This window comes from Macaca nemestrina, chromosome 1 (genome assembly GCF_043159975.1).
Source record: "Macaca nemestrina isolate mMacNem1 chromosome 1, mMacNem.hap1, whole genome shotgun sequence".
NCBI lineage: Eukaryota > Metazoa > Chordata > Mammalia > Primates > Cercopithecidae > Macaca > Macaca nemestrina.
This window is the reverse complement of record NC_092125.1, coordinates 143,631,554-143,644,696: the sequence shown is the minus strand read 5'-3', so window position 1 is coordinate 143,644,696 and position 13,143 is coordinate 143,631,554. Positions and strand designations below refer to the sequence as shown.

The following is a 13,143-nucleotide window of genomic DNA, read 5'->3' as shown; positions in this document are numbered from 1 at the left end:
AGTTTTATTTTTTAAAGGGATTTTAAAATTCATTTTGGTGACTGGAAGAAAAATTTATATAAAAGCAGTCATCTTACAGAATCTATAGCCCTATAACTACACTGTATACAATATAAAGACTTTTCCTCCTGTTTAAATGAGTAGTAACAGTTCTATGAGCAATCAACCAGAATCATCGCTATATTAAAGTAGCTTTATTAATTTTTGTACATTTCAGAGTATCTAACACATGCATGGTTAGTGTGCAATAAATGTTAATAATTTTGATTATAGTGAAATAAAAATAGAATAAAAACTGAAGGTTTTAGTATTCAAAGGCAGCCAATGCTAACTCAAAATAGAAACTAGCAGAAATAAAACATAAGATTTTTTCCTCTGTGTACCTGATTAAACATAATCTTATTTTTAAATATGAGGCCTTAGAGGAAAACTTTCCATTTTTAAAACTTTATTTTAATCTTAGAATTATCCTCTAATATATGAGCATAAATTTACTATATACTTACCAACTTTATCACAAAAAATTAACTATTTTATTAATCTGGGACTGTGTTGTCCAGTTTGGTAGCTGCTAGCTACATGTTACTATTTAGCACTTAAAACATGTATAGTCTGAATTGAGGTGCTCTGTAAGTGTAAATTACACACCAGATTTGAAGTCTTCAAATGAAAAAAGCAGTAAAATATCTCCATATGTTTTGTGTATTGATAAACTTTTTGTACTGTTATATTAAAACCCATTAGTATGTCTTGTACTTTGAATGGATCTTTTTTACCATATATTATTTTGTAATATCGACATTATTTGGAAAATAGTGGTTTTTATATAAAATGGAGATTTTCCAAATATTGATAGGTTTTATGGCACAATATTTAAAAAATCATATTCAGTAATACCACCACCAGCCTTATCAGAAAGTCTATAAGTATTGGGAAGCTGTCAAGCTGAAGGTGGTAGATACAACTTTTAAAAAATTCTCATGTTCACTTGAAAGCATGAATTTTATCATTGACAACAAATAATGTCAGCGTTTTTGTTAAAACAATGGTTTCACTTAGTTCATTTTTTTTTTTTTTCTTTGAGACGAGTCTCGCTCTGTTGCCCAGTCTGGTGTGCAGTGGCACGATCTCAGCTCACTGCAAGCTCCGCCTCCCGGGTTCACGCCATTCTCCTGTCTCAGCCTCCAGAGTAACTGGGACTACTGGCGCCCGCCGCCATGCCTGGCTAATTTTTTGTATTTTTAGTAGAGAGGAGGTTTCACCGTGTTCGCCAGGATGGTCTCGATCTCCTGACCTCGTGATCCACCCGCTTCGGCCTCCCAAAGTGCTGGGATTACAGGCGTGAGCTACCACGCCAGGTCACACTTAGTTCATTTTTAAGAAAATATCTGCCAAATGCCCAAATTTGAAAACCATCGTATTTGTCTGTCAGTCTTTCTAGTAAAAAGAGTGTTCCTTGTAAAAAGTGGCTGATTTAATTCACAAACCAAACACTTGCACAATAGCTTTTCCTGGGAGAGCTATGGTACTTTGGTAGGCAGCCAAATTGCTTGATATGTTTTCCCTTTCATTACAGAGAATATAAAAAAAGGTGTACTTAAAGGTCATGTTTTAATAAAATTGATAATTCTTACTGCTTCGTCAAGGACATTCTGAGGAGAAATTGGCATTTGTATTTTATTATTTTTACTGTGAGCGTGTAATGTTAAAGAATGTAATGACGCCGGGTGCGGTGGCTCAAGCCTGTAATCCCAGTACTTTGGGAGGCCGAGACGGGCGGATCACGAGGTCAGGAGATCAAGACCATCCTGGCTAACACGGTGAAACCCCGTCTCTACTAAAAAATACAAAAAACTAGCTGGGCGAGGTGGCGGGCGCCTGTAGTCCCAGCTACTCGGGAGGCTGAGGCAGGAGAATGGTGTAAACCCGGGAGGTGGAGCTTGCAGTGAGCTGAGATCCGGCCACTACACTCCAGCCTGGGCGACAGAGAGAGACTCCGTCTCAAAAAAAAAAAAAAAAAAAAAAAAAAAGAATGTAATGACTACCAGTACAATCTGTTGCCACTGCCTTGATCTGTGCTAGGTCACCAGCATTTTTATTCACCAGTGCTTTTGCACCTTCTGTGCAAGTGTCAACTCTGTGAAAAAGGCAAATAATGTTCAGGTGTTATTTATGAAAATATTTTGACCTTGTGGATCCCCAGAAAGATTCTCAGCAACTCCCAGTGGTCAGCAGCTGCCTTGACAACTGCTGTTCTAAGATAAAAATTGGACTTTACCACAGGACTGGTAAATTTAAGACGAGGCCACAAATGGCAGAGTAAGGCAGAGTATCACAAGCACCACGTGAGAGTTATAGGCTTTTGTGCCTATAACATTCAGAAGAAAGATGACACTCAGCTGAGAGAGTATCAGTAAAAGTTTTCTTGAGTGTATTAGTATTTGAAATGGACTTTAAAAGATTAGAAAGTTTCAGTAGGCCGCTATTTAGGGTAGTAGAGGAAAATATTTCATGCAGAAGTGATAGCATGAGACTAGACAAGAGGATATGTATGGAATTTTGGGAAAATCATTTCATCTCTTTGGACTTCAGTTCCCCATGTCTATAAAATGAGAGGATTGATTTTGAACATTTAGATTGCTACCAGGTTTAAAGTTGGATGACTTTGAGTACTAGTTTTATAAAGTTGTTATTGTTGTCATTATTATTGTTGTTAGGACTAGAGATATTTAAATGATTATATAAAATTTAATGTTTTAAAAATGTAAATTAAGGTATTTACTCTGTGTGTACCATTGTATTTATTTGTGTATCACATTTGGGGAGGATAGTAATGAGGGAATTTTTTTTTTTTTTTTTTTTTTTTTTGAGACGGAGTCTTGCTCTGTCACCCAGGCTGGAGTGCAGTGGCCGGATCTCAGCTCACTGCAAGCTCCGCCTCCCGGGTTCACGCCATTCTCCTGCCTCAGCCTCCCGAGTAGCTGGGACTACAGGCGCCCGCCACCTCGCCCGGCTAGGTTTTTGTATTTTTTTTAGTAGAGACGGGGTTTCACCGTGTTAGCCAGGATGGTTTCGATCTCCCGACCTCGTGATCCGCCCGTCTCGGCCTCCCAAAGTGCTGGGATTACAGGCTTGAGCCACTGCGCCCGGCCCAGTAATGAGGGATTTTTAAAGTACTTTATAGAAAACAAATTCTAAATGTTTGTTTTACTTTCTGATTTTTATAGTCATCCTAAATTGATTTTGTTACCTCTTTTGTTGTATTTATTTTTCATATCAGAGGTTGGTATATAGGCAGAATTGCAGTGTAATAAAATAGACAATATGCTTATTGTGTCTTAGTTTTTTTTTTTTTTTTTTTTAGTGTTCACATTGCTAGAATTTGCATTCGTTTGTTGAGTCATCATTTATAGGCACAGTGCCATAGATTGGTCTCACTCTGTGATTTTACTTTTTAAAAATGTCTATTTCAATTACTGTGAACAAGGCTAATTGGAAACGTGGCTGCTTCTGAGTTTTCAGACATTTAGAGAGGAGTTAGATGCATAAAACAAGTATAGTCTACTGCTGTCATATAGAACAAAAATTTCCCCTTTGACATTATTAAATGCTGACTTCTCTTAAGAATAGGAATTATGTATCATTAATTATATATGCTATAGTACTTAATACAAGGCCTTATAGTAGTCCCCTAGTCAAATAAATATTGGTTAAATTGAAAATAATTCTGTGGCCAGGTGCAGTGACTCATGTCTGTAATCCCAGCACTTTGGGAGGCCAAGGCGGGTGGATTGTTTGAGCCCAGGAGCTCAAAACCAGCCTGGGCAATACGGTGAAAGCCCATCTCTATCAAAAATACAAAAATTAGCCAGTCTCATAACCAGTCTCAAAAGAAAATCAAAAAAGAAAATAATTCTAATGTAGAACTTTTAGTTGAAAATATGTTTTTCTTTGAAATATCAGGCTTTTTTTTTAAGCAAATTTGATTTAGTAGCTTCTCATCTTTGTGTTTTTCCCTTCAGCATTTAGTGTGAATTTAGTTTAAATGTTAATAGTAAATTATTATCTCAGGAGATAGATAGGAATATCTTGTGTTTTGTGCAAAGATCCCTGAAGAAAATGGTGTATTTTACTGACAATTTCTTATTGACTCTCTTTTAGGAATGGATCGTGATTATGGCCCTGGATCTTACGGAGGTCTGACATTCAAGGATATTTATCTAAAAATTCTTCTTTTGAGTGCCAGTAAAGGTGAGCATCATATAACTTTTTTCTTTTTAAACTCTTATAGGGATGGATCGTGACTATGGCCATGGATCCTATGGGGGTCAGAGATCCATGGAGTCCTACCTAAACCAGTCATATGGCATGGACAATCACAGTGGTGGTGGTGGGGGTAGCAGGTAAATTGCTTAATCATTTGGCCAAATAATTAGACAACTATAAGATTCTGGATATATTAAGTATTCTTTAGGCATGTTATGATACTTGAACTTCACTGTTTGCTATTGAATCATCACCTTAAATGTTTAAAGGTGTTAATTAATGGGATAAAATTTAAATCAGGATTACTGGCAGACATTATTTTAGGAAAACACCAGATAACTATATCATGTCAATACAATAGAGTAAGATACTCTGTTTTTAGCAGTGAACTTTTTAAAAATTCTTTTACTTCTAACTTCTTGTCAATCAAAATATCCTGAAAAATGATATAAAAATGTTATTGAAAATATTATTTATGAAGCTTTTTCTTAATAATTAAAAAAAATCTTTTCTAATGTGGGGTGCTATGTAAATTAGCAAAGCAGTCTAACTAGAATGGATTTTACTGAAACAGTCTAACATTTGCTTTCTAAGAAACATTCAAGACATATTCCTTTAATTCTAATTTTAAAGGAAGAGCATATTGCAATAATATAAATATTTTTAAAATTATGTTCAGGTTATTTATTGGCAGGTACTACTTACACCAAAGCACTTGTGCTCTAGGCTAGGAGCATTGTATTAAAGCCATGAATACTATACCTTTTACTAGTCTAGATTGTATTTATACTGTTACTACTGTATAAAGCTTAAACCTACTTAAACAACTACAAGCTTTAAGGTTGACCATATTTCAGGAGAAGGGGTGTCTGCTTTTTGAGGCACAAAGGTTCCTGCTGAATATAAGTAAAACTAGTTAGTAGACATGTGAAACAGTCATCCTTCTTCATAAATTGAAGGATCCGGATTCCTTAATGATGGACTGAATGATGCTTACTTTCCTTCTTTCTGCTTCCAGTGTGCCACTATGATTTATAGTAAAGAACAGTTGCAACTATTTTGCTTATGTGATAGATGTTTTGAAAAATGTAGTTGGAAATAGGAGTAATTTTTATATGGTTACTAGGATTCAGAAGTAAATACTACCTTCTATTTAGTGATCTGTAAATAATTGAAGTAATGTAACACTTAATGTTTTAATATGTCAGTTATTGCCCTTTTATATTGTGAATGTAATGTGCATAAGCTATTTCTGTAGATGTTATTGTTTTATCTCATGTGTAATTGTGGGTCTTTATAAAATTGTGTTGTAAGATATCAAGCAACTTTTGTAATCCATGCTTTGGGTTTGTGAGAAGGAAGATGATTTATTTCTTCTGTTAACTCTCTTAAAACCTCGAGGAGACTGTGTGCTCCCTTTTTAAGGATAGTTTTATGTGATAATTTCCTGAAGGATATAATTTTTCAAATAATTGAATATATTATAAGATGTATTCTTTTTCATCTGCCTTGAAAATTCATATGCAGAGGGTATATGTTGGTGATCTTTTACTTTTATGTTTTATCTGTTTATCCTTCTAGATTTGTTAGATTTTCTAGTCTACAAGTAAAAAGTGATTGAGGATTGATTAATTGACCTTGGCTGAAGTTTGGCAGATTGTCAAATTTTTATAACCAGAGATAATTCCCCAAATTTTGACTCCTACAGACACAATGAAGCAGTTTGTGATATAGATTATTGGGAGTGCAAAAGGATCTCTCTGTGTCACAAATAACCTACATCTAAGTAGACTTCAGTTTGTGTCCTTATTGAAAGCCAAAATGTTGTAAATGTTTTGTAATTTTTAATAATAGAGATAGATTCAAAAACGTTTGAATAGTTTGTGAACTTTAGCAAATGACCTTTTCCAAGACTAGGGCTGGGCTTAAATAATGACAGACAAATCCTTTCTTTTTCATAAAATAGAAAAGCTGCTAAGAAGCAGATTTTTAAGCTAAGTTTTACTAAACTCAATTCATGTTTAGAATCTGACTCAGATAGCTTTCTATCTGGTCTCACGTTGAACTGCCCAGCCCTAATCAAGTGTGAACAAAAGTAGAACTGTGCAAACCAGTATGGTATAAATGAATTTTAGTTGATAAATGTCATCTGATAATTTGTCTTTTGAATTGTCTAACATTAGTAAGCTTACTTTTGTTTTTTCCCTCACTGTGCAACTTTTCCAGGTTTGGACCTTATGAGTCTTACGACTCCAGGTCTTCTCTGGGTGGGCGAGATCTGTACAGATCTGGCTATGGTTTTAATGAACCCGAACAAAGCCGCTTCGGAGGTAGTTATGGTGGTCGATTTGAGAGCTCCTACCGGAATAGCCTTGACTCTTTCGGAGGTAGAAACCAGGGCGGGTCTAGCTGGGAAGCACCTTACTCCCGTTCAAAATTGAGGCCTGGGTTTATGGAGGACAGAGGAAGAGAGAATTACTCTTCCTACAGCAGTTTTTCTTCACCCCATATGAAGCCTGCACCTGTAGGCTCTCGGGGGAGAGGAACGCCTGCTTATCCTGAAAGTACGTTTGGAAGCAGAAACTATGATGCTTTTGGAGGACCATCAACAGGCAGAGGCCGAGGCCGAGGAGTAAGTACAACAGAATCTTTTCAGATTCTTTTCACTAGTCACTCTTTTAAACCCTTTCAAGACCATCGCTTTCAACTAGAATAAACACTGTTCATCCCAGTGTATTTTGAAGCAAAAGCTGAGTCATAAACATAATTTTTAGGTTGACTGTAAAAGTTTTTCCAGCACCTCAGAAAATAAGTGGCAGTTTGAGATGATCATAAAGTTGTGCCAAATCTCCCTTTATTAAAAAGGTGAGGCTGTTAGGTTTGGTCTAAAAGGGGTTAAAAGGAGTTGCATTTTTCCTTGTAAACACTAGCAGTTTTGCTGGTGGAATAGTTTGTGGATTATTGTGAAAGGTCACTGAACCCTTTTTGAGTTTTTGAGTAGGTTAAAGGTGCAATGTATGATAAAATGTTTATACTTTGTTGCTAAACTCTAGCAAGTAGAATTTCTTCAAAGCTCCATGTTTCACATTAAACACAAGAGACTAAAAGTTGATGGTAGATCAGGATAGCTTAGCCATGTTTATGTGGTGAAGAAGTTGATGTGTATAATAGATTGTACAATGATTTGTGGTCAGTGTAATTTTGCTAACTCACTCTTACAATATGTCCAATTGCTGGTTGTTTAATTTTCCCTCGTGTTACTAGTTTTACTCTTGAGAAATAATTTTCACCTGTACAGATACGTTTATGATTTCTTCTTAGGAAGTAATATTTTGTAAATTATTGCTTAAATGAGTAAATATACTAGTCTACAATTGTTTAACGTTAGGGTGCATAGTGTAAACATTATGCTTTATGTTCTTAGGTCACTTGATTGACATGAAATTTTACCTAGTAAGTGTGTGTAGATTGTGGGCTTGTTATATAGTCTGATCATTTAAAGAGTGTTGTGTTTTTGTTATAATGTAAGAATCCTTTTAAGTCAGCTGCTCTTAATATTTTCTTTGCAGAGGAAAGTATTTCTAGTAAAAAATGTAGTAGGATACATACACGTTTTTGACTGGTTATTAACCTTTGGTGTGTCAGTGTAGCTTGTTACACTTGTGTAGAAATTTTGCATTTTTAACAGTTACTCTTTACTTATGTAAAAATGCATTGCACCTTTAATGTGTAATTAAGGAAGATTTTCCTGATATGACTTTTTAAATTACCTGGAAACACAACTAGGTTAGCTAGGCATTCCTAAGCATAGTATACAAATGTAAGCAACTGATACATTACAGTCCCACTATACTTCATGATCATAGGTTAATTGAAAATAGTTGGGATGACAGACTTTGGGTTTTGAACTGAAAATCCATTCTAGTTTGGAAATTTGGAAAACACTTAATATTTTCCATGCTGTATATTATTTAGGCAAAGTGTGTTTTCTTAATGAGGCTTCAAAAGTAAATTTCGTTTTCATAATAGTAAAGCAAGTATTCTTGTACTTTGTATTTACCATTCTAGTCTGAATGGACTTTTCTTTCTTTCCTTCTGTTAGTGAAGTAGATGAGCCAATAGGACCTACATTTTAAATCTTCACTTGTACAATTTCCCTTGGGTCCTTCTCTTCAGATTACTCCTCCATCTTTATCTTCTAAAAGTAAGATTAGCAGAATAAATTTCTGTGGACATGTGGCCTCTTGGTGTAGATTTGGATAATGACAAGAGAAGAGGAAGGGACACAAAGAGTCGTTTGGTTGCATGACTCTTCATCTGTAAACTTTTGTTTCTTGGGCTTCGGGGTCAGAAAATGTTTCTCTAGGTAAGAATGTGAATGGAACGTCAGATGCAATTCTTTATCTGAAGTGTGTCTTGGAAGTTGATGCATGGTTATGCTTTAACTCTCCTATTTCATACTAATGTTCCATCTCGCCTTCTCATTCCCTTTTTCAACAGGGAGAATACTAAATGATTTCTGGATCTTTTTTACTTCAAACTACAAATATGGTCTTCTTTGTGTATCTTAGTTTTAAGCCAGGTTTTAGTAAAATAAAGATTTCTTTTAGGGTCTTTTCATGGGAAAACATCCATTAGGAACTCTGAAGAGGAGTTGTCAGAGAGTTGTACAAGTGGTAACATTTGGACAGGCACATATGTTGTCTATAATCTCAAGTAATTTTGAAATGTAAAAGTAAAAACATAGGTAGCAAATATTCATTATTTGTTCTACTGGAAATAAAAATACTAATTCAATGGATTTGAGTTTATGTAATAATTTACAGAGTTTTTCAATGTGTTTTTTCAGAATGGACATGTAAAATTTAGTTACATTCCAGGGAATTTTCAGGTGAAAATTAGTAGATAGTTAACGTGAAAATTTTATATGAATTCATAGTTTTTCTTGGACAATATGCTAATACTTATTGATTTCACAAATTTACAGCATATGGGTGATTTTGGAAGCATTCATAGACCTGGAATTGTTGTTGACTATCAAAACAAATCCACCAATGTGACAGTTGCTGCTGCAAGAGGAATAAAGAGAAAAATGATGCAGCCGTTTAATAAGCCCAGTGGAACCTTTATCAAGAAACCCAAACTAGCAAAACCTATGGAGAAGATAAGCCTCAACAAATCACCCAGTAAGTAAGAAAACATAATTGCTATGATTCAGGATACTTTTTATTTTTTTTAATTCCATACTTTTAGGTAATTTTTTCATGTTTATATACCAAAACTACTTAACAATTGCGATTGTAGAAATTAGATCTGTAAATTCCCTATTGCAGTTAATAATTGGTCATGAATACCCAAAGATACTTTAAAAATGTACATACCCTGGTCCATTCCTTTTTCCTGAATCCTGTGTGGTTGTGTATCAAACCCTCTACAGCTGAGGAAACAGGCATAGGATAGATAAATAATTTGCTGCCTAGGTCAAACAACCAGTAAATGGTAATGCCAGGATATATTCCAGAGCAAGTAATGCTCTAGAAATCCTGTTCTTAAACCTCCCTATGATTGTAACAGAAATTTGCTTTGTATTCATTTTTCCCTTTTATTTTAAAATAACTTTTTTCCCTGATTATAACATTATAGACATTATATTATGTAATATTTGAAAAAACTGAAATTGCAATGTTAGATTCTTTCCTCAACATATCTTTTCCATAATATAAAATTTGAGAAAAGTTTAAAAATTGTACTGAAATTACTTTCTCATCATGCCTTATTGTTTAATAAGAAACAATATTCTGGAATTTCTGGAATTCCTGAAATTCTGGAAACCTGATACTAAGCAGAGTATGTGTTGTGGGGATACCTTTAACAATGTGTCAGTTGATAGACTGTTATGTATCAAATCTGAAATTTTATTAGATGTTACTGTAATAGAAAATTCAGTTGATTCTCTTGGGACCTATTTCAAAGATGTATTTTGCATGTATAGTTAAATATTGCAAAAGTTTGATAAAGAAACTGATTTGCCATTAAAGCAGATAATATGTATCCCTCCCCCATACCCTCTTTTTTTTATAACAAAACTTGAGAATAGTGTTGTATAGCTAAGAATGAAACTCAGATTCTTTAATTAAATTATGGCTTCTCTGTCAGGTGTAAAATGGGCATTTAAAAAGATGATTGCTGAATTTTCCTCAATACAAGGTCTTGCTATGCTGTAGTATAGACTATGTGACTTTACAGAAAATTAGTAGGGAAGGAACCCTATTCTGTCACTTGGCTAGAAGTACAACATGTCATAGTTTTAGCATATGAAAGGAAGATTAAATTACTTATTTGAGGTAATATATAAATAAGTAGATTTTTCAAAGGCCATCTAAAAGGATAAGCAGTGCATAAAAGGAAAAATTTAAGGGCAAATCGTTAAGTTTTTTTTTTTTTAAAGTATAAAGTTAAATGTATTACAAGAAGGAACCTGCTCACAATGAGATACCACTCCATACCCACTAGGATAGTCATAATAATAAAAGGAAAATAACAAGTGTTGACAAGGATATGGGGAAATTGGAACCTTCACACATTACTGATGGGAATGTAAAGCAGTGAAGCCACTGTGGGAAGCAGATTGGTGCTTCTTGAAACAATTAAACATAGACTGTCCATATGATTCAGCAATTCTACTTCTAGGTGTTCTTCTACTCCAAAGAATTTAAAATAGTATTCAAACAAAAATTTATTTATTTATTTATTTTTATTTTTGAGACAGGATCTCACTCTGTTGCCCTGGCTGGAGTGCAGTGGCGCAGTCTTGGCTCGCTGCAACCTCTGCCCCTGGGTTCAAGCAATTCTCATTCCTCAGCCTCCTGAGTAACTAGGACTACAGATGTGCACCACCACGCCCAGTTAATTGTTGCATCTTGAGTAGAGATGGTTTTGCCATGTTGTCCAGGCTGGTCTCGAACTCCTGGCTTCAAGTGATCCATCCGCCTCAGCCTCCCAAAGTGCTAAGATTACAGGCATGAGCCACTGTGCCTGGCCCAAACAAAAATTTATATATGAATGTTTATAGTAGCATTATTCATAGTAGTCAAAAGGTAGAAACTATTGAAATACACATCAACAGATGAATGGTTTTAAAAATGTGGAATATTCATATAATGGAATATTATTAAACCATAAAAAAGAAGGAAGTACTTACTAATACATGGCACAACGTGGGTGAGCTGTGAAAACATGCTAAATAAAAGTCAGACCAAAAAGGCAACAGACAGGATGATTCTAGGTATATGAAATACCTAGAGTAGGCAAATCCATAGGTCAGAAAGCAGATTAGTAGTTACCAGGGCCTTAGGGTAGGGTTGAAATGGGGAGTGACTGCTTTATGGGTTGATGAAAAGTTCTGTAACTAGATAGTGGAGATGGTTACATAACTTTGTGAATGTACTTAATGCCATTGAATTGCACATTTTAAAATGGTTAAACTAGTAAATCTTATGTTTTGTGTATTTTATCACAATAGAGAATTTTTTTTTGAGACGGAGTCTCGCTCTGTCCCCCAGGTTGGAGTGCAGTGGCCAGATCCCAGCTCACTGCAAGCTCCGCCTCCCAGGTTTACGCCATTCTCCTGCCTCAGCCTCCCGAGTAGCTGGGACTACAGGCGCCCGCCACCTCACTGTGCTAGTTTTTTGTATTTTTTAGTAGAGATGGGGTTTCACCGTGTTAGCCAGGATGGTCTCGATCTCCTGACCTCGTGATCCACCCGTCTCGGCCTCCCAAAGTGCTGAGATTACAGGCTTGAGCCACTGCGCCCGGCCTACAATAGACAATTTTTAAAAAAAAGAGAACAAATGTGCTTTTATTTTGGAGATTATAAATTTTAAGAAACTTTCCGAGAGCTCCTACAATATGAATATGAGTTCTTGCATCCAGGTCTCTGCAGTGTTTACTGGACTTCCATTTTCATGCTGGGGCAGGTTGCTTTAGTGTTTCCCAAAGTATATGGTGCCCAAGATAATTTTAGGTGATAAGGATATTATTGCTTAGAATAAGGATAGGACAAATGAGCAGATTTAAAGAAAAATATGTAGCAAATAATCACATAGATGACAAGCAGATATGACGGAATTTGTGATGATGGTATTCAAATGAATGAAGTTAATTTAGTGAAGTTTAAGAAATACTGGATAATCTCAAACTCCGATTTTTTCAGTGAGTTCAATTTTAGATTACAATCACTAAGTAAACCTCATAAGTATATACTTTATGAACTGATGATTGGAAAGAGAGAATGGAAAAATGAATTTTAGCTTTTACTTTTTTGTGTGATATCCTAGCAAAAACTGATCCTAAAAATGAAGAGGAAGAAAAGCGACGAATTGAGGCTCGGAGAGAGAAACAAAGGCGCAGAAGAGAAAAAAACAGTGAGAAATACGGAGATGGATACAGGTTTGTGCTTAGAGTCAGAAAATTAGGCTCATTAAAAAATGATTACCTAGAAAAGGCAAACACATCAATTGTAATGTGAAAAAGTTAAGATTCAAATGAAAAGGCTTGTTCAAAGATATAGAGGAATGCTTTTGATTTTTGATATTTATATGTAATCACTACTTAGAAAACATAAGAAAAAAGGCATTCTATTTATAATGGCAATCCAGGAATATAAAATATCCAGAAATAACAGCATTCTTAAAAAGACATACTTGTCATTGAGGTTTGACTATATGGAGACAGTGATTTTCATGGGCAGGAACTAAATATTACAAATATGTAAGTTCTTTCCAATCCAGATCCCAAAGGAAGTTCTGAAGAAGAGTAAATGGGTAGGTACTGACTTTTTTTTTTTTCTTTTTTTTGAGACAGAGTCTTGCTCTGTCG

The 13,143-nt window shown here is 35.1% G+C and overlaps 1 protein-coding gene across 4 annotated transcripts in view; it reads left to right on the top strand.

The window, feature by feature from the left end:
• LOC105482832 (zinc finger protein 326) overlaps window positions 1–13,143 on the top strand; it is a 51,380-nt gene that overhangs the window by 15,322 nt on the left and 22,915 nt on the right. For 2 of the 4 annotated variants that reach the window (XM_011743199.3, XM_071082424.1), the window contains exons 3-7: window positions 4,162–4,197; window positions 4,292–4,403; window positions 6,493–6,898; window positions 9,254–9,452; window positions 12,603–12,714. In XM_011743199.3, the coding sequence (XP_011741501.1) occupies window positions 4,162–4,197; window positions 4,292–4,403; window positions 6,493–6,898; window positions 9,254–9,452; window positions 12,603–12,714 (865 nt within the window). Of the gene's footprint in view, window positions 1–4,161; window positions 4,252–4,291; window positions 4,404–6,492; window positions 6,899–9,253; window positions 9,453–12,602; window positions 12,715–13,143 lie in introns of those variants that run through there. The other 2 variants (XM_024793065.2, XM_071082531.1) reach the window with 2 other exon arrangements.